The sequence below is a fragment of the Oryctolagus cuniculus genome, chromosome 10, assembly GCF_051225735.1.
Source record: "Oryctolagus cuniculus isolate XC-2025 breed Fujian yellow rabbit chromosome 10, ASM5122573v1, whole genome shotgun sequence".
NCBI lineage: Eukaryota > Metazoa > Chordata > Mammalia > Lagomorpha > Leporidae > Oryctolagus > Oryctolagus cuniculus.
This window is the reverse complement of record NC_142876.1, coordinates 104,878,946-104,900,126: the sequence shown is the minus strand read 5'-3', so window position 1 is coordinate 104,900,126 and position 21,181 is coordinate 104,878,946. Positions and strand designations below refer to the sequence as shown.

General features: G+C 53.8%; 1 protein-coding gene across 3 annotated transcripts in view; it reads left to right on the top strand.

The window, feature by feature from the left end:
- Positions 1–21,181, top strand: part of LOC100346971 (sodium- and chloride-dependent transporter XTRP3) — a 36,973-nt gene continuing 15,792 nt past the window's right edge. The window contains exons 1-4 of one of the 3 annotated variants that reach the window (XM_051851702.3): positions 1–640; positions 14,357–14,497; positions 15,770–15,861; positions 17,613–17,840. In XM_051851702.3, the coding sequence (XP_051707662.1) occupies positions 520–640; positions 14,357–14,497; positions 15,770–15,861; positions 17,613–17,840 (582 nt within the window). In that variant the 5' untranslated portion in view covers positions 1–519. Of the gene's footprint in view, positions 641–668; positions 966–9,006; positions 9,281–14,356; positions 14,498–15,769; positions 15,862–17,612; positions 17,841–21,181 lie in introns of those variants that run through there. The other 2 variants (XM_089305582.1, XM_089305583.1) reach the window with 2 other exon arrangements.

Here is a 21,181-nt window from a genome sequence, read left to right as displayed (position 1 = left end):
GGACAAAACGTCTCCTGCGGGAAGCCTTCCCGGACCACCGCTGCCCTTCCGCCCTGCCTCGGTGGATTCTCCTGCGCTCATCCAAGGGCCAGGCTGAACCTCTCGAAATTGTCCTCCCCGTAGGTCAAAGAGCAGCCTGGTTTGCTTGTCAGCTCCGGGAGAGCGGGGGATGTCGCTGGGGGTCACAGCCACGTCCCCAAACGACGCGAGGCGCCAAGCGGGCCCTCCATAAACCACCGGCCCCGCCGAGGCCGTGCGGACGACAGCGGGTGGGCCGCGATCTCGAGCGCCTTCCTGGCGGCGGCGGCCAGGAGGGTGGGGCTCGCCATCATCCATTTACCAGCCTCGCCCCTTCGCCGGGCGCGCGGTTAATGAGATTAGCGATTAAAAAGCGGGTGTGCGGCAGCGGCGGCGGTGCGGGACCATTCAAGGCCGGGACGGGAAGGTGCGCCTGGCGGCCGCGCACCAACACCACTACGGGGGCGCCCGAGCGGGAGCCGAGCGCGCCGAGCTGGGGCCATGGAGAAGGCGCGACCGCTGTGGTCGAACCCGCTGCAGTTCGTGTTCGCCTGCATCTCCTACGCCGTGGGCCTGGGCAATGTGTGGCGCTTCCCCTATTTGTGCCAGATGTACGGCGGAGGTGAGTGCGCGCCCGGGCTCCGAGTCGCGTAACCTCCAGGCGCCGGGCGGTGCGCGCTGGGAATCGCGCCCAGGTCGCAGACCGGCACAGCGAGGCTCGCCGAGCTCAGGCATCCGCGCAAAGCCACGGGGTCCGGAACCGCTCCCAGGACGTCCGGACCCGGAGCCGGAGCCCTACCCAAGCCCGCCTCCGCTGCTCATCCTCGGGCGGCCAAGCCCCCGCCCCACGCCCCAGCTTGCCGGGCTGTCGCCTGGAGCGCGTCCGGAGGCGCGGGGCCACGGTTTTTCTCCCTTGGGAGGCGAGGTGGCAATGATCAGACTTTGAAGTGAGTAAACTTGACGCTGACCTGTGAAAAGTGAGTCGGAGATTGTCTCCTTCAGCTCAACGTCGTTATGCAACTTTCAGATCCTGGACTTAAATCCCCAAGCAGTGTGGGCTGAAACTCAAGTTAAAGGGATCCTGAGCCGTTTCTTGATCCGTTAGTAAAGAGAGCTGGTCTGGTTTGTGCCTGCAGAAGGCAGGAGAGGCCAATCAGTGTGTGTCTGTGTGATAACAGGAATTTTTCTCGGAGGCCCCATTGCACCCTCACCCTCACCGGTACGCCCTTAGCTTGCGGAGAGCTGGGAGTGGGTGTTACATGCCACCCACCTCCATGAAGGCCAGGTATCTTTTTGGAAGGCCGTGTGGCCACAGGAATTCAAGTCTTAGCATTTAAAAAAAAAAAAAAGTCTCAGTTGTTCGATTTCTAGTATTTTAGCTAAATCATCAGTGTTGTGGCAGAAGGCAAAAAACAAAGATGGTCACTGGCTTTTATTCAGAGCAGATCACTGGAAACTGCCTAAGACCTCGGCTGAGAGGGGGTGGCCTCAGTGGGCTCAGAGCCTGTGTGTAGTGGGGTGCTTTGCCGCCCTGCAGGTGGAGGCGTGGGAGTCTCTCTCTCTCTCTCTCTCTCTCTTTCTCTCTCTCTCTCGGATGCAGAGGGAGGGGAAGTGGCATGCAAGGCGGTGCTACATAGTACAACTTCAGATTCAAAGCTGTGCAGGTTAAAAATCTGCAAAGAAAAGCATTGGAAGAAATCCAGTGGTAACAGCGGTTGCCGCTGGCTGATTGTTGTGTACCTTTGTGTGTGAACATGTCTTGTACAACCAGCGTGGTTTCTCCACCATCAGGGACATGGTAGATGTTGGAGCAAAGTATTGACAAAGTTCGACTTGCATTTGAGGACCAAGCTCTCACCCTCCTCCCCTCACCCCCACCTGCCCAGTAACAGCTCAAGCAAAGGTTAATCTGAAGTTTTCTTAAATAATGCATTCTTAATTCTCCTTTTCTTATTTGCAATGCAGAAATGCGCTGTAACTAAAGCTCAGGCTGTGTGCTGTCGGGCGCTGGGCTGTAACAGCTCTGTGACTGAGTCTTGAAAGCATCCCTCTGGGCTCAGCACACCTTCCCATGACACCTTTATCCCAGGTACTGGTTGCCCAACCATCTGGCCAGGCGAGCTCAGAGTCACCTGACTCTTTGATACCTTGTTTGTAGCAACATCATTACCTGAGCCACCTGCAGGCGGGCCCAGGTGGGGCTGAGTCGTTCTGAAACAGAATATACTGCTAGCCACGGAGTTGCTAGGGAACCTCAAAACCTTCCGTATCCAGGAAAAAGAAACCTTCCAGGTGCGTGGTTCAGAGGCTGCTTTGGCTGGCTGACTGCAAAGGTACATTGAGTGGCAGGGATCGGGGACAGGTATGGCTATAGGTCAGGTGGATGGCACCATCCTAGGCAATCGAAAGATCAAACAGTTCATCCTGGGACAGAAGGCACTTGACTGCCTGCACCTGCGCAGTATCTCCATCTCACTCCCTGGTGCTCCCTGCCCCTCCCCTGACTCTCAGGAACAGGTGTGTGTCCCGGCACCACTGCCTCTCTGCCTCGACCCTGCCCAGACATTTCCTCCACCTGGGCTGCTGCCTGGACTGGGAGAACACCCACGTGTGCACCCCAGCAGACAAAGGGCTTGTTTGCAAACCACAGAGCTCGGCTCTGCCAAAATACTTGCCAGAATCAAGTGGATTAAGTGCTGGTGCGGACTCCGGAGTGACTGGGGGGTTTGTTTCCTGCCTGCTCTTGGGGCCAGGCCCAGCACGAGGAATGTTAATGCTGAAGATTATGGCCTAGGCACTGATCCGCTCTGCACAACTCTGGCCACCTGGGCCAGAGACACGGAGGCAGCAGAAGGAACCCACAGAATTGCCTTGTGAAAAAGTCAGCAGGGCCCTGGGGACCACGTGAAAGTCAAGGGCACTGGCTGGGAAGAAAGCAGGGAGCGTGAATGTCCCTGTCCCCAGTGTGAAGAACAAATGCACCCGCAATTTACTCTGCACGGGCAGCTGAGCACAATGGTGTGGCTGGAGGGAGGAGTTGGGTGGTTTGTTTTCCTTTATTTTCTTCTGTGTGATTTTGGAACAGTAAAACAAGTGACCTCAGGGAGCACCTGATTACACAGTGGGACGGCGACACTCACAGCCTGCGTGTCCCCATCCCCCTCAAAGCACCGGCTCCTGTCTGGGACCGGAAGCCAGCTCTTCCAGTCCTCTCTGCTGCCCCACATCTTGCACTGTAACCTCACATCAGGGTAAACTACAGGTCTGCCAGGGGAGGGTGGGGTTCTGCCTGTCCAACAAACCCCAGTGTGGGACGGGCAGGGGAGGGGAACACCTTAGTTTGCAGCATTTGCTGGTCATCAGTGTGAATACTCCCCCTGTGGCAGGTTTCAGACCGCTGCTGGATTGTCCCAGAATGTGGGGTTGGGGAAAGATGGACACATCTGGCTTCTGTGACCTGGTCTGCGCCAGTCCCAGAACCACTGGAGCCAAGAGCCGTGCAAGCCGCAGCTCTCAGGCCAGCACCCAGCCCCATCAGCACAGGAATGGACAGGTAAACAGGACCGCAGTGTCCACCTGCAAGGTGCATCACGTGTGGGACCTCTCAGGCTCTGGCTCAGGCTGTTTGTACGGACCCCGAGGTGGACAGAACCCGGGTTTCAGAGGTTGGAAAGTGCCACCCACATACAGTTGCCAAAGTGAGCTTGAGATGCTGGACCCCGGCAGTCAGGAAATGCCAGTGCCAGGGGCCTTGAGAGGCCTGGGTCTCAACTCGGTGCTGGCAGCAGCCGCTCTGTCCGGTCCTGATGTGAGCCGGGCACGGGGTGGAGCATTTTCTGCAAGCATTGTTTTGTCTGCATGGGACTCCTGTGCGCGATCCTGTCCCCCTCAATGACGCATGGGAAACCAATTCAGACAAGAACAGGTGGCTTCTGGGGCAGGGCTGGAGCCCCTTTGGTGTCCAGGCCCGGGCTTCCTGCCCTGGAACCGGTGCGTTGAGTCTGACAAAGGCAGATTGAGGGCAGCTACCTCCTTTGTCCAGGTCTTCTCCCAGTATCCCCAGCCAGGGTGCTTCCTTCCATGGTTCTGATTCGAATCTCAGCCCCAGCTTCACCTTGACATTGGAGGAGCCCTGGCCAAGGGCCTATGTATGTGCCATGTGTCCTTCTGTAATTGTCCCTGTCCCTTCCGGTCCAGTGTCTCTGCTGTGCCCAGAGTAGCCCCGGCAATGTCTATGGTCCTCTGTCCCAAAACTAAAGGCCTCCTCTTCCGTGCAGCCCTCCTTGGGCTCCCCAGGGAGGCTGTCCGTCCCGTTCAGTGCATCGTGGGGTCTGATTGCGTCACCCCACTCGATGAGGAGGGGAAGCAACCAGTCAAGAATGCAGTGTCCATGCACGGGTGGCCCAGTCTCCAGCACCAGTGCCTGTGTCCCAACCCCAGAAATCCCAACTGGGCTCGTCTCAGTGTGGCTCGAACAGCAGATGTTTTAAAGCTCCCCAGGGAATTCTGTGCTGCCCAGTAGTGAACCCTAATCTTAGTCCTATTAATAACAGGAAGGCACAGAGGACAATTTAAAAATCAATACTGTTGGGGCCACCGTTGTGGCATAGCCAATAAAGCCACTCCCTGCAATGTTGGCATCCCCTCTGGGCACCTGTTCAGGTCCTGGCCACTCCACTTCTGATCCAGTTCTCTGCTAATGTGCCTGGGAAAGCAGTGGAGGATGGTCCAAGTGCTTTGGCCCCTGCACCCACATGGGAGACCCAGAAGAAACTCCTGGCTCCTGGCTTTGCATAGGCACAGCTCTGGCTGTTGTGGCCATCTGGGGAGTGAACCAGCGGATGTGAGATTTCTCTCTCTTTCTCTCTGTGTAACTCTTTCAAATAAATAAACAAATCTTTAAAATAAAGTGTCTTGCTAAAATAAACACTGTGAACCTTCCAGGCACTTGCTTTAAGTCAGTGAGTCTTGTAACAAGCCAGGGACTGTGCTGGGAGCTGTGACTCCCCAAGGGAGGGAGGGCACACACCCCTTCTGCACCGGGCAGCAAGAGCTTGGACAAACGGCTGCTCGGAAGCCTTGCTGAAACTATCCAGGAAACTATCCGAAAGCTCCCCGCGATGGCAGCGTTGAATCAGCCTTGCCTGACGACCAAAGCTCACCAGGCAGAGTTAGAGGGAAAAACACCGCAGGCAGAGGGGACCGTGTGTGCAGAAGGGGCAGCAGCGCAGGGCAAAGGCTGAACAGGATGCGGGCAGGGCTGGGGCGCCGTGGGAGAGGGAGCTGGCTGGTCCGGAGTGACAGCCGCATCCAAGGCTCAGGCGTGGTCCGAGCTGTGGGTTACAGAGATGGCCAGGATGGAGGCCAGGGATGGGTCGGGCAGCGGGTGAAGTGATGCTGCTGCTGGCAGGGCTGGGCAAAGCAAAGGCGAGGCATCATGGAAGCTTTGGACCACAGCGGGGCACAGAGAGGAAGGAGGACCTTGATTTCACCTGTGCCTTGGCTTTTTGCTTGCTACATATTGTCCGGTTTTGACTCCAGATAGGAATATTCTCAGAAAGGCCAAGGTGGGGGGACTTGGGGCTGTCCCGTGGAGGACAGCAGTGGTGCTCAGAGTGCAGCCCTGGACTTGGGATTTCAGCATCCACTGGGATCGCGCGCCGTGCGCCCGAGATGCAGCGCATGCGCACCACACTCCGGGTGGTTTCTCAGAGGACAGGGCGGTGCAGAGAAGGGAGAGATGGCGCTTGGACGCCCAGAGGTGCTGGCTCTGGTCCATCCATCTCTGTGGGCCTCAGAGGAGACCCAGCGTGATCCGATGGCTTGCGAGGAGGAATTTCAAACAGAAAGGAATTTTTTTCTTCTCGTTAGATTCTTGGATTTTACAAGCAGATGAGGTACTGGCTGTAACAAAGAGAAAAATAACAGCATGTTCTAGAATAATTTTATGTGCAGGTTATATATATAATCCATGTTCAGGGTAGAGGTTCTGGAAGATACAGAAAGAATAACATACAAAATCGCCCCAAAAGTCCACCACTCAGGTAATTATTGTTAACAGATTTGCTTTAACAAATTAGAACCAGACTTTATAGGCCATTGGCTGTCTTGCTTTTAAAAATTAAGTATTTTTTTTTTGCTTCTACTCCCACAAATGATTTAGAAGATAGGTCTTATTTTTCTTCTAGTAGTTAGTTTAAACTTCTGAAAATAAGTACTTACTTTTCCTAATTATCAGGATCAAAAGCTATCACCCTACAAAAATCAGAAAATTTCTACTCTTGTCCCCTTCCTCAACCCACTCCACATAACAAGTTTTATTGATATAATTTTTGATTTTGGACGCAGGATGAATATTTTACTATTAATCTTGTTTCTTCTAATTCATGAGATGTATTTTCCATTTGTAGTATTTTCACCATTACATTAATAGTATTATTCGAGGCCTAATTCTGGTTTTTGTTGTTGTTGTTTATTTACCACTTGTTAGTCCTTTAAAACAAGTCCGTAGTTGATTCGGATTTTTTGACCTAACATTGGTTGGCTGTGGCTCATGTTCAGAGAATTTCTGATAACACTTTGTTTTTGGTAGCATAATGAAAATCTATATATACTTCGCTCTTTCTTTTGGATTTTCAGTTTTTGTGTTTTTTTGTTTGTTTGTTTGTTTTGAAAGTCAGAGTTACAGAGAGAGAGAGAGAGAGAGAGGTCTTCCTTCCACTGGTTCACTGCCCAAATGGCCGCAACAGCTGGAGCTGTGCCGATCCGAGGCCAGGAGCCAGGAGCTTCTTCCGGGTCTCCCATGCAGGTGCAGGGGCCCAAGGACTTGGGCCATATTACACTGCTTTCCCAGGTCATAGCAGAGAGCTGGATGGGAAGAGGAGCAGTGGGACTAGAACCAGCACCCATATGGGATGCGGGTGCTTCAGACCAAGGCATTAACCCACTGCGCCACAGTGCCAGCCCTGGATTTTCAGTTCTGTATAGGAGAATACTGCAGCTGATTTTATTGTTTATCTGTTGTTGGGTACCTTAGATGCCTAAGATAGTATGTGATATTATGTGATAGCTTATTTTCCAAAAACTGGAGCTACATGTCAAGGTATTAGATATGTTTTCATCAGCTTTAGACTGTATTTGGGAGCCCTTTTATTATACATGTCCAGGAAAATGTCTTAGGTTTTGTCACTGTGTGTGTTCCAGCTGTTGTGTCTGTAGTGTTCTCTCTTCCTTGGTTCTACAGATAAATACTGAGGCTGGTAGCCATGTTCATTCTTGGTTCTTTTTAAATCTCCTGCTCTTAACCATGTGATCATTTCTTCTATTGAAGATTTATTTATTTATTTGAAAGGCAGAACAACAGAGATACAAAGAGAGCAGGACCTTCTATCTGCTGGTTCACTCCTCAAATGGCCACAACAGCCAGGTCTGGGCCAAGGCCTAAGCCAGGAGCCAGAAACTCAATCCAGGTCTCCCACTTGGGTGCAGGGGCCCACGAGCTCAAGTCATGTTCCACTGCTTCCCACGCATGGTAGCAGGGAGCTTGATTAGAGGTGGACTGGCTGAGGTTTGAGCCCATGCTCCAATATGGCATGTTGGCAATGTAAGTAGTAGCTTAACCCTGTGCCATCACACAGGCCTCCCTTCTTGATTCTTAGAATCTCTGTCTCTTTATTCTTTTCTGCTGAGCTCTGGTTAACATGTTGCTTTTCTTTTTCTTTTTTTTTTTTAAAGATTTATTTATTTATTTATTTGAAAGAGTTACACAAAGAGAGAAGGAGAGGCATGGAGAGAGAGAGAGGTCTTCCATCCGCTGGTTCACTCCTCAGATGGTCACAATGGTCAGAGCTGCACCAATCTGAGGCCAGGAGGCAGGAGCTTCTTCCGGGTCTCCTACGCAGGTGCAGGGGCCCAAGCACGTGGGCCATATTACACTGCTTTCCCAGGTCATAGCAGAGAGCTGGATTGAAAGTGGAACAACCGGGACTCCAACCAGCACCCATATGGGATGCTGGCACTGGAGGCAGCGGCTTTACCCACTATGCCACAGCACCAGCCCCTAAACATGTTTCTTACTTCATTTATTGCCTCTAAGGAGTATTGAGTTCGGCCACCTGTTTTTCATAAAATCTTCATTCCTTGTAGCTGGTCTTCTTCATTGCCTAGTGCTGTTCCATAAACACAGAGTCCTCTTGACTTTCTTCTCTTTCTCAAAGTCAATCTATTTCGGGGAAGACATTTGCTCTGATGCCTTAGACTGGTCTTGGAAAAAAAAAAAAAAAGATTTATTTATTTGAAAGTCACAGTTACAGAGAGAGAGAGGGAGAGACAAAGAGAGATCTTCCATCTGTTGGCTCACTCCCCAAATGGCCACAACAACTGGAGCTGGGCTGGTCCAAAGCCAGGAGCTTCTGCCGAGTCTCCCACATGGGTGGCAGGGGCCCAAGCACTTGGACCATCCTCTGCTGCTTGCCCAATCACATTAGCAGGAAGCTGGATTGGAAGTGAAGCAGCCTGGACCCAAACCAACACCCATAAGGGATGCTGGCATCATAGGCCATGGCTTTACCTGTTATGCTAACCCTAGACTGGTTCTTTGTTTCAGTCTATAAAGTGTTAGAGATAGGTCCAAAGGCTTCTTTCTGGTTGCTTATCCTTTCTGAGGGAGGTGTAAGCTGATATGGAGCCGCCCGATGTACATGTCATCTAATACAGACTCCAAGTACAGTCAGCATTTAAAGTCATTTTATATGGAGTTTTTAAAGGAACTGTTTTTAGCATCACAGGGAACTTTCCCAGAAGTTTCTATCATGATTCCCCATCAGTAGTCTCTTGGCCCACCCACTCAACTAGAACCACCTTGGCAGAACCATTTTACCATTAGGAAGTCATTCAAAAAACATTCAATCATGCTCCACCACTCTGGGCCAGGCTCTTTGTTGGAAATTAGCGATCACCTGGGAGGCAGGTGGACCCATCCCTGTGCTCCAGGAGCTCACTGCTTGGGGCTAGGGTGGGAGAGGCAGTAGATACTTTGTGGAAAGCCAAGTGCTTCAACAGCAGCGGCTGTGGGGCCACAGGGGAGCCCCAGCTGAGTTCTGAGTGATCTGGAGGGGTGCCCCTGGGGAGTGATGTGTATGGAAGATGCACTGGGCTCCAGCCCCCTGCCTGGTGCTGTTCTGAGCAGCATGGGGAGCGAGTTTCCACACCACTGGGAATACAGACACCAAAGAAACACACAGTGACCGCATTTTTCACCCAGGTAAGGCAAGCCAGGCAGGGCAAGGGGTCAGTGGGACCTGGGGCTGTTTTAGGCAGGGCAGACAGGGAGACCCTCTGAGGAAGTCAGGTTTGGGCAGAGAACTAAGAAAAGAGGAAATGTGTTCCCAGTGGAGGGAACGACAAGGCAGGGCACAGAGCCCAGCCAGGCTGGGAGGACAAAACCTCTTTGGCTCTTCCTTATTTCCCTGCTCCCCAATAAAACCCGCAAATGTCCCCCACCACCCCGCTTTGGCCTCTGAGGCCCTGGGGAACAGGGGCTTTTGTCTCCCACCCCAAGCCACTGACCTCCCACCCTCCACTGTTGCAAAAAAAAAAAAAAAAAGCTGTTGGAAATCCATGCAGAGTTTTTCATGACCCACAATTTCCATGTGCTTGTTGAAGACCCTGAGATGCATGGATTTCAACATCTTTTTCTTTGAACTAAGGTACACTTTTCATGCCATTTCCCACAGACTTTTTGAAGTGCCCTTGGAGTATTTCTCTAGTCTCAAAATACCTCCCACCAGGGACTTAATCATTTCCAGGGGACAGTGGTGACTTAGGGCAGAAGAAACGGACAGCCACTGCCTTAACCAGGTGAGCAAAGTTCACCAGCAGGACGAGTTGGCATCCCTGGCCTCTGGACAAGGGCGCAGGATTACTTCAGTGTCTCTGCCAATTCCCAGCGGCAGGGACATTCCACAGAGGCACCTGCTGGTACTCTCCCAAAGTGTCGAGGTGAGGAAAGAGTCCGAGGGGCCACCCCGGATCAAAGGACATGACAGAGACGTGACAGCGAGAGGCCCCGTGGGTTTGTGAGCTGGACCCTAGACCAGGAAAAGGACCTCACGGGGGATAGTTGGCAGAAGGCCAGCAGCACCTGCAGGTGAAATACGAGTGTTGTGTCCGTGCCAGCTTCCTGATGTTGCTGATGGCACCGGCATCCGGAGATCCCAGGGAAGGTGTTTGTTTTTTAGGGAATGTCTGAACAAGTACTGAGAGGTAGGAAAAGAAAGAGCCGCATGGCTTTAAAGCAGCACCAATGGATGGCTTCCCTCTGGCCAATGGGGCCCCTGATTTCTTGCACGTGGTCTCATTCCTGGAGGTAGCTGGGCCCCTGGTTCTCCCCTCGCAGGGCCTCTCGTCTGCTGACGCGGGGACCTGGGAGTCCCAGGGCCACGTTCCAGAGCACGTAGGTGAAGCTGCGAGGTGCTCTGAGGCCTGGGCTCTGGCACCACATGGTGTCCTTTTGGCCACGTTTCGCTGGACCACAGACGGCCAGTGCCGATTGACAGCGTGGGCAAATAGACTCCAGCTCTGCATGGGAAGAAGCATGTGGCTGCCATAGTCTACCAAGGATGCCCTATCCGGAAGCCCATTGCAGGCCCCCATCTGCCTCTCTCACACCCAGAACTCCTTGTGTCCAGCCAGCCTCAGAATGTATACATCCAAGGAGCGTGGACACTGGGAAAAGGGTTAGTACACTTGGTTTCTTTAAAGTTTTACCTGTTTTGAAAAGCAGACACACACACACACACACACACACACAGGTCTCCCATCTGCTGGTTGGGATCCCTTCAATTGCCAGAGGTGGGAGCCAGTGCTGTGGCGTAGCAGGTAAAGCTGCCGCCTACAATGCTGGCATCCCATATGGGCGTTGGTGCATGTCCAGGCTGCTCCACTTCTCATCCAGCTCCCTGCTAATTGCCTGAGAAAAGCAGTGGAAGAGGGTCTGAGTGTTACAGCCTCTGCCACCCACATGGGAACTCTGGCCCAGCCCTGATTGTTGGAATGATCTGGGGAGTGAACCAGCGCGTGGAAGATCTCTCTGTCTCTCCCCCTCTCTCTGTAACTGTGACTTTCAAATATATAAACATTAACAAAAAAGGGGAGGAGTGGAGGAGTGTGCTGGTACTGTGGCTTAGCAGGTAAAGCTGCAGTTTGCAGTGTCGGCATCCCCTAGGGGCACTGGTTCGAGTCCTGGTTGCTCCACTTCAGATCCTGCTCCCTGCTAATGTGCCTGGGAAAGCAGTGGAGGATGGCCCGAGTCCTTGGGCCCCTGCAGCCACATGGGAGACCTGGATGAAGCTCCTGGCTTCTGGCTCTAGCCTGGCCCAGCCCTGGTCATTGCCATTTGGGGAGTGAACCAGTGAATAGAAGATCTCTCTCTCTCTCTCTCCCCACACACACACACCCCCATGCATCTGCCTCTCTCTGTAACTCAGTCTTTCAAATAAATAAATAAATACATCTTTAAAAAAAAAAAGGCCAGGGATGGACCAGGCAGAAACCAGAAGCCCAGAATTCAATCCAGGTCTCGTACATGAGTGGCAGGGACCCAGTCACTCAGGCTGTCACCTACCACTTCCTAAGGTGCAGGAAACTGGAAGCAAGAGCAGAGCTGGGCCTCGAACCCAGGCCCTCTGATGTGGGTTATGACCCTGTGGAGAAGCGACTTAGCTGCTGCACCCAACGCCCACCCCAGCAGCCTTGTTTTCAAACTGATTACAAGACAAGCTTTTGTTTTATTAAGCTATATTCTTTGAATTTGACAAATACTCACATATACGGTTGGTTGTGTTGCCACCACTACAGCCATGTCCCTGGAAGGAAGTCCCTCCCCACTGCCCTGCCTCTGGCTGCCAGAGACCTGTTTGCTTTTTCTGTATTTTGCCTTTTCTGAAGCATCGTACACGTGGGATCACCCAGTGTGTATCCTTTTGAGTCTGGTGTGATTCACTTAGCCCAATACATCTGTGATTCATGCATGTTGTTGTCGGGAGTTTCAGATGTTCCATTGATTGGCTGAATAATTTTCCATTGTGTGGTGTACCACGTTCTTTGTTCATTTACCCATTGGAGGGTGATTGGGTTTTTCCCAGCTTAGAGCAACTGTGGATGGAGCTTCTATGCATATTTGTAGGCAGGTTTTTGTATGAACCTAGGTTTCCATTTCTCTGGTGTCAATGCCACCTGCTGGATCCCATGACAAACGTGTGCCTCATCTTCCAAGGAACCACCAGACTGCTTCCCAATCCAGCCGTGCCACTTTGCATTCCTGCCGGCAACGTGTGAGACTCCCCACGTCCTCTCCTGTCCTTGGCGTGAGTGCGGGTGTGTTTGAATCTTAGGCCTTCTAGTGGATGGCATCTCGTTGTGGTTTGAATTTGCACCTTCACAGTGGCTTAGTCTGCTGGGCGTCTCTTCATGCTCTGCTCACTGTGTGTCTAGAACGTGTTGCACAAAGCTTCGTGTGTTGGAAACCTAATCCCCAGTGCAGCAGGGCTAAAAGGGAAGCCCCTGGAAGAGGTGGCTGGACCATGAAGGTGCGTCCGTGTTGGTCTCCCTGCAGTGTGTTTGTTGTAGAAGCGCGTTTGGCTCCCTCTGGGCCTCTCCAGCCGTCCTGCCGCCTTTGTGGGATGACACAGGACCAAGCCCCTCACCAGAAGCCGGCACTATGTTCCTGGACTCCCAGGCATCAGAACTCGGAGCCAAGATCTTTCTGTTTTTATAAGTGATCCAGTCTCAGGGACTCTGTTACAGCAGGAACTTAGGTTATAAGGCGCATGTTCCTTGGTGAAATTCTGGGCTGATTTTTGTTTAATTTTTGAAGGGGTTCTTTGCTTACTGAGTGTTGAGAATCCTTGTGTATTCTTGGTACAAAGATCTTCTCAGATTCACGTTGTGCGACTTTGTGTCTCTCGGTGTGTAGGGAGTGAGCTCTGAGCAGTGCCCCTCACAGAGCAGAAGCAGTGGCGTCCAATTTCTGCCCATCTGCTTCCATAGACTGTGCTTTGGATGGTGTAGCTAAGAAATCTTTGCCTAACCCAATTACAGAAAGATTTTCCCCAGTTTCTTGGTGGTACACATAGGTCTATGATGCAGTATAAGGGGCTTCTTGGGTGTAAAATGTAAGATACAGATTGAACCTTCTGTTATGTATATATGGATGGCCTATTGTTGAAGTGCTGCTCATTGAAAGCATGATTTCAGCCAGCGCTGCGGCTCAATAGGATAGGCTAATCCTCTGCCTGCAGCGCCAGCACATCGGGTTCTAGTCCTGATCAGGGTGCCGGATTCTGTCCCGGTTGCCCCTCTTCCAGGCCAGCTCTCTGCTGTGGCCAGGGAGTGCAGTGGAGGATGGCCCAAGTGCTTGGGCCCTGCACCCCATGGGAGACCAGGAGAAGTACCTGGCTCCTGGCTTTGGATTAGCGCGACGCGCCAGCCGCAGCACGCCGGCCGCGGCGGCCACTGGAGGGTGAACCAACGGCAAAGGAAGACCTTTCTCTCTGTCTCTCTCTCTCTCACTGTCCACTCTGCCTGTCAAAAAAAAAAAAAAAAAAAGGCATGATTTCACAGAAATTTTCCCTGGATTGTGTATGTATGTGAATGATGCAGAGCTTGGAGTAGGGCATGGTGCCCACCTTTCTCAGCTCCCCCTGAGTGACAGTGACTTTCCCTCCAAGAGCTCTGCTGGGTCTCTGTCCAGCCACAACCCTTGGCCTAACCCAGCAGGGATGGGGGGAAGCAGGCTGGGTCTCACGGCTTTGCCTGGGATGGCAGAACTCTGGACAGCACCTGAGTTAGTGCATTCGGGGTTCCCTGCCCGAGTGCACAGCTCTGTGGTGTCTGAGGGGGACGCCAGGGTCCCTGTGTGGTGGCAGGAGCTGGAAGGAAAACTGGGTGGTCACACGCGGGCATGGATGGTGGAGGCATTAAAAGTGACACTGAGCACCCAAGGGAGCGCACCCAGCTCCTAGTGAACCTTCACACCTGTAGAACAGCGCCCTCTGCAGCCCACCCTGAACTCTGCAGCTGGGCAGACCGAGTTTCATTAGAATCAGAAGCCCTGCCCCTTATCCCACTAGCCTGTGTCAGGGCCACTGCCAAGGAGCCAGCAGCTGGGGCAGGGACATGGTGGGAAGGTGGGAAGACTGCAGGAGGAAGGGGAGAGGGATGGAGAGGAGGTGGGAGGAGCGGTGGAGAGGGAAGTCGGGTGACAGAGGGCGTGGCACGGGGGCTGGCAACAGGACAGCACAGAGGCGATGGCCTGGCTCTCAGCTCTGGGCGCCCACAGGTAGCTTCCTGGTCCCCTACGTCATCATGCTCCTGGTGGAGGGGATGCCGCTCCTGTACCTGGAACTGGCCGTGGGGCAGCGCATGCGACAGGGCAGCATCGGCGCCTGGAGGACCATCAGCCCCTACCTCAGCGGCGTCGGTACGTGGGGCCCTCTCCAGCCCCCTCCCACCGTGGGACCCTCCAGAGAGAGCCCAGGAGGGTGCCGGGCAGCGTGGGCTGGGGGCGGGGGGCGTGTTTGCAGCCCACAGGGGCGCGAGCACTGCTGTGTGCCCTGGGCTGGCCTGTGATACCCACACTCACTGCCTCTTCCTGACCGTGAGCAGCTGGGGGGAGACCATCTCCTGTGAGCAGAAGCGTGGCGCACGTGATTGGCAGGGAAAGGGTCTTCTTCCCCACCTCCCTGCACCCATCAAGCCCAGGGACCCACACGGGAAGCAGGCAGGGCAGCGGGGTGTCAGCCAGATGCCACCTGCTCTTACCTACAGAAGACAGGTGTCCTGTGACCTCACGGGTCAGCTCTGGACTCACACAGCCTGCTGTTCGTGACAGCTCTGAATTTTTGCATGGAAGTGTGAGGTTTAGAATCTGCCTGAGCAGATAATCTCAGAGGGCTTCCCAGAGGCAGCATTTGCTGCAAAATAGCAAAGACACCGGATGTTAGTGCCAACCTGGGAGTGCAGGTAGCCATTTGGCGGTCAGCTCTGGGACTGCGTTGGGGGAGGAACCGCACTGGTCGGTAGCCTTTGCTGACACCTGTTGTGTAAACACTCCCACGTGGCCAGTTCTGTCCCAGCGGGTGGGCTCAGAGGAGGTGGGGACAGTTGCCCTGATGGCGTCCCTTCCTCTGCTCCCAGTCCCACCCTGGGTTCCATGTAGGCTGGACCAGGTCGGACAGCGCTCACCCCTCCCACACCACTGCTCCCTGCCACCAGATGTCAGGGTTTGTCCCCAGTTATTCAACCTCAGATGAGTCAAGGTGAGAGCCCTTGTCACATAGGCTACACGGGTAGCACATGGCAGTGACCAAGGGCTCACTCTATGAGGTTTGAACCCTGGCTCTGCCACTTACTATCTGGTGGTCTTAGACATGCTCTGGGCCTCAGTTTCCTCCTCTGTGAAATGGGAATGATTCTGTTGTGTGCACCAAAGATACATGACGTGCTTAGCACAGCACCTGGCATTGAGGTCTTAAAGATAACCTCATGAGCCTCATGTCTCAGAAGATGGCAGTGAGGTTAGGGGAAGAGAAACAAGTATACTGAGTACCGACAGCTGCCTGGTCATACTGACCACATACAGACCTGGTGAAGGGAGGCCCTGGCCCTAGGGCAGTCCCAGGAGGGCACACTGGGTGGGCTGCGGCCATCTTGTCCCTGCACGCCTGATCGCCACCCCTGTGCCTCCTTGCAGGCGTCGCCAGCGTGGTGGTCTCCTTCTTCCTCTCCATGTACTACAACGTCATCAATGCCTGGTCCTTCTGGTACCTCTTCCACTCCTTCCAGGTGAGTCAGAGCCCACGCCAGAGCAAGAATGGGCACCAGAGACAGGGGCAGCACAGGGCTGCCCAGCTAGGGCCAGGGGGGATGCATGAGGGCTACAGCCTCAGGGGAGCAGTGGGAAGGGTGAGGCAAGCCTAGCACCCCAGGCTGAGCAGAGGGCGCTGAGCCCTGGCCCCATGGAGCCCTTGTTGGTAACCCAGATTGAGCAGGTGCATGAGTGTGTACATGCTTGTGTGCATAGTTCTGGGGACCCCACCAATAGCTTGCTTTTTTTTTTTTTTTAAGATTTATTTATTCACAAGCTAGAGCAATAGAGAGATTGGGAGAGACACAGATCTTTCATCCGCTGGTTCACTCCCCAAATGACTGCAACAGCCAAGGCTGGGTCAGGCCAAAGCCAGGACCTATGTCTGGGTCTCCTACTTGGGTAGCCAGGCCCAAGCACTTGGGCCATCTTCTGGGTTCCCAGTTCCCGGCTCTGGCTGTTGCAGGCATTTGGGTATTGAGCTAGTGGAAGGAAGCTCTCTCTGTGTCTCTGTTACTCTGCCTCTCAAATTAAAACATAGTAATAATTAAAGCAATTCATTCCTGATGATAGCCACAGAAAGTATGCAAGGGCTGGAAATGGTAGAGAAGAGAGAACTCTGCCTCCACTCTTCGCATCCAAGACCAGAACTTTCCACTCTTCATCATTTCTCATCCTCAGCTCCTGCCTTTTCGTTCTCAGGGGCCCCACTCCCCACTGCACCTGCTTGCCTTCCCACGACCTCCTCCATCTCCCCTTCTTCCCAGCTGGGAAGAGAGGAGGAGGGGCCCAGGCTGCCAGCTTACTCTTTCCCGCTTTGTCAGCATCTTGAGGTTCAGTCCTGCCCCAGGGTTGGATATTCAAGCCCAATTATGGGCTGACCCTAATCAGTGGGCATCTGGAGTGCTTGGGCATAGCCCGGAGTCTTTGGGGGCCCCACGGAGTGTTTGGTATGACTCCAGTAGTTTTGATGTGGCATCTACACTTGGAAGTGCTACGTCCACACCCCACTCTGGCTGCCTGTCGCACACATCCCTGACTGGAAGGCTCTCTCCCTGAGCTTGGCTACAGCCTCTGATCCTGGCTCAACCTTGAGTTTCCATGAACACCAGCAGAGACTCTGCCTCTCCCCAGTCCTCCAGGGGGCAAGAGGACAGCACCTCTTACTCTGAAGCCTGGGCACTGTTCCTGTCCTCTGTGCAGGGCTGCATGGATGGTTGAGTTGGTTGGGCACCGCACAACAGCACTGATCCCAAGGAAGGGGCTCTGTTGCGGGGGTGGGGGAGTGTGTGGCTTGGGGAAGCAGGAGTGGGACTAATGAGAGGCAGCCTGCGCTGTATGATTAGTTAGGGGGCGTGTTTGGCCTTCTCTGGTTGGACTTGAACAAAACAAACAAAAAACCAGTCCGCTCACCAGGTCCTGACCATTCTGGGTCAGTGTTGCCCACGCTGAGGGTCAGAGTGCCCCCATGGTAAATGAAGGTGCCATTGTCCCTTGGATGGCCAGTCCTTTTCACCCACAACAGAGCTCCGTGGTCCTCTGCAGACCTGTGGATTAAGCAAGGAAGGAAAGGCGCCTCCCCGGAGCCCCTGCCTTGCGCTCCCATGCCCTTGATGATGGCTGGGATCCGTCTCTACCACAGGGAACCCTGTCCTCCGGGTCCCCTCAGCGACCGGTGACCCGGGCCTCAGCCCCGCCTCCCCCTAACACGCTTGTTTTGGCCCCCCAGGACCCCCTGCCGTGGTCCGTGTGCCCCCTGAACGCAAACCGCACGGGCTACGACGAGGAGTGCGAGAAGGCGTCGTCCACGCAGTACTTCTGGTACCGCAAGACCCTCAACATCTCGCCGTCCATCCAGGAGAGCGGCGGCGTGCAGTGGGAGCCGGCGCTCTGCCTGCTCCTGGCCTGGCTGCTGGTGTACCTGTGCATCCTGCGGGGCACCGAGTCCACGGGCAAGGTGGGCGGGGCGCTTTGGGGGCGGGGCAGGGGCGTGGCGATCCTCGCGGGGGCGGGCCTGAAAGCGGACACCTGTGCCCCTGGTTGGCTCCTGGCGGCCGAGGGGCGGAGCTTGCTGGGGTAGGAGGCGCCAGCGGTGCCGCAAGCAGCAGCATTGCACCTGTGACCCGTGATCCTGCAGATGACCAGAGGCGGCTCCAGTCGCAGCTCTAAATGTGGTGTTCAGGACTCTCGCTTCCTAAGATGAGCGTTTCTATCCCAGCCAGCCCCAAATCCAGACCCTTTGAGCAACCAGGCCAGAGTTCCCGCCTGTAAGACTCTGAGCAGCTGTCCGTGGGCCTGGGGCACCCCTCCGCTGTGTGCACCGTGATCTTAGCCAGCGAAGCTTCAAACACTGGCCCCCTCTGCCCTTCCCCAGGGGGCTGCGATTGTGCGTCTAGGGAGCCACCGAGCGGGGCACGTGCGCGGGCTCCCGGATGATTGTCATGGGCAACCGGGCTTGGACCCTGTGCTCCAAGTGCCTTCTGTGACCCCTATGGAGCCTGTTCTTCCAGATGCATCCCTGGACCCGGCTCTATGCGGAGGACAGGGACTGCAGGGAAGGTTTCTGTCGCTGCCACCCTGCTCCAACCTGGGCACAAATCCCCTCCCCCAGCGAGCCTTGCCTGAGACACGGCCACCCTCATAGAGATCAGCCACGCTGCCCAGGGCTGGCACCAGCCGTCGCAGTACACTCGTGTTTTCCTGAGGCATCTTGAACAAAATAACAGCCGCGTGGTGGGATCGTGTGACAGCCCCAGTATCAGGCTGTGTAGGGTATTGTATTTTGTCTTCCAAGACGCATTCAACCAGGAGAAAATCAACTTGGATGAGGACCTAGAGGGATTACGTTTTGGGGGCATTTATTAGGGTTGCCATGTAGGAGCTCGCAATCTGAGGCTGTGAGGTTTGCGAGACGGTGGCTGGTTTGATCGCTTCAGTCCCAAGGGGGTCCTGAATGACAGCTTGCTTGTCAAGACTTGTGATCAGTGTGGGGTGAGTTTGACCCAGAGGGAGGGATGGGCTGAGTCTCAGGACACAAGGGAGATGAGCTAGGGAACGAAGGCAGCTCATTTGTTCAGACACCGCGGTGTGTCATCCAGTTCTGCCGGGTGGATCTGTGCCAACAGCTGGGCTCAGCAGTTCAGCTCCGCAGGTCATCCGCAGCTGTCACTCGGATCAGTAGTTGAGCTGCGGGTGTGCCTGCGAACTGTTGAACTCTTAGCTCTGTCGGAAGTGCTCAAACCACTGCTCCTCCACCACAACCCAGCGTCCTAGCTCCCGGGACCCCTTTCCACAGCTGAGCAGGGGGCTCACCAGCACAGGGAGAGATCAGACCTCGCAGGACCCTCTCAGCCCCATGGTGGAGTGTGGCCGATGCTGCCTGGCTCAGAAGCAGTGTGTTTAGAATTTCTTTTGGCCAGGTTATTATGAGTGTGAACCAAGAGATCTGAGGGCAGCCTCTGGAAGCTTGGAGACCGATGGCTTGCTGGTGTGCCCAGTCTCTGTCAAAGCTTGTTTATTCTCGCCACCTACCTCTCTGTGCCTCCACAGCTCTAGTTATGGGGCACGATTTGTGTTAAAGGCTCTCTGGGGGAATCTCCTGTTTCTCCTCCGGGAATGGTTGTGGGTGGGTCAGAGGTGGGAAGCTCGTGTCCAGGAGTCCTGCCCACTTGGTTGTGTGTGCGTATGTGGGGGGAGCCACCTTGTCAGGACTCCAGAGGCCCCTGGGGAACTTGCCCACCTCAGGGGAAGAGAGGAAACTCCAGGGGCTTTCCCTCAGTGCCCCCCACATGTCTCGGCCCCGGGCCCACTCCCCACTCCTCCTCAGTTCCTGCAGATCCTTGGCCGGATGCCCTGGCCTTCCCCATCTTCAACTCCACTTGTATCTGATTTGTCGTCTGATAATCCTGGGTGCACTTAGTTCTCTCCTGAAGTCACAGCCACCCTCTACAGGGCCATCCGCAAGGTGAGAGGGTAGAGTGGCACTGTCGTCACCTTGGAGATGCCCCGGGAAGCTGGAGCCACATCATGTCTTGAGTCACCAGCTGTGTAACTCAAGAGGACTTGGACCTTGATCACAAATCATGTCTTTCCCCTACATGCCATAAGGCTTGTGAAAGATAAGATTAGGAAGATGACTTTGGTAAGCCGATTTTTGAAATCCATGTGTAGTTTTGACCTAATAGGCATTTTCCACGAACTTTTTGAAGATCTTTCATGTGCATGGATAACTTTATTTTGTGCACTAAAATGATCTACTTTTTAAATTTTTATTTATTTATTTATTTATTTATTTCAGATGTACAGAGACGTAGCTCCCACCTGCTAGTTCGGTTCCCAAATATCCACAGTGTCCAGTGCTGCAACAGTCCGAAGCTCTGAGACAGAAACTCAACCCAGGTCTTCCAAGTGGGTGGCAGGGTCTCAGCGAATGCAGCCATTCCCTGTTGCCCCCCAGGGTGTACACTAGCAGGAAACTGGAGCAGGGCGCAAAACCAGACCTCACCTCACACACTCCCGGATGGGATGTGGGCATCCCAACTGGTGGCTTCAAGACAAGGCCAGATGCTCCCTTGCCCTAACCTTCTTTTTAGTTGCATTTCCATGAGCATTTTGAAATACCTGCTTAGGAGTTGATTTGTAGTAAAAGGAAAAAAACAAAAACAAAAACAAAAAAACACTCCTGGGTGTGCCCAAGCTCACGTGAAGGTCTCTCGTTCCAGGCTTAGTAAAAGTTAGAATGACTTAATATAGATAAGAGAGGCTACTGCCAGAGGAACCCTGGGCTCCAAAGATACAGAGACGTCGTTGAACCTGGGGTGTTTGTCAGTACGGACAGAAGAGGGGGTTGACGAAGGCTCCCCTTACGTACAGTTTTCCAGCCCTGGGAAGTGACGCATTTCCTGGGGGTTGCCACGTAAATCAGATCTTGCATCTTCCCAGTGTATTCATTGCGGGGCACCTGCACAAGTCACTGCGGATCCTCTATGAGCACTCCTGGCCAAGCTTCTGTCCTATCCCATTCCTGGAAAAACCTCTCCTTCCCTATTCCTTTTTTTGTTTTGTTTTGTTTTTCCCCAAAGAGACAACATGAATCGTGGATGTTATCACATTTCCTTCTTTGCTCAGGCCACTAGGAAGCTCACCACTGGATCTGGCACAGAAACAGGGTAGAGACTCACACCCCTCCTGTGGGCTATCTTTCCTTTGGACTCCTTACTACATTGCTTGTACTTTTTTTGCAAAGTGATTTATGACGGTGAAAATGTTCATGCTGGTATATTTTTGTGGGCTTCCTCC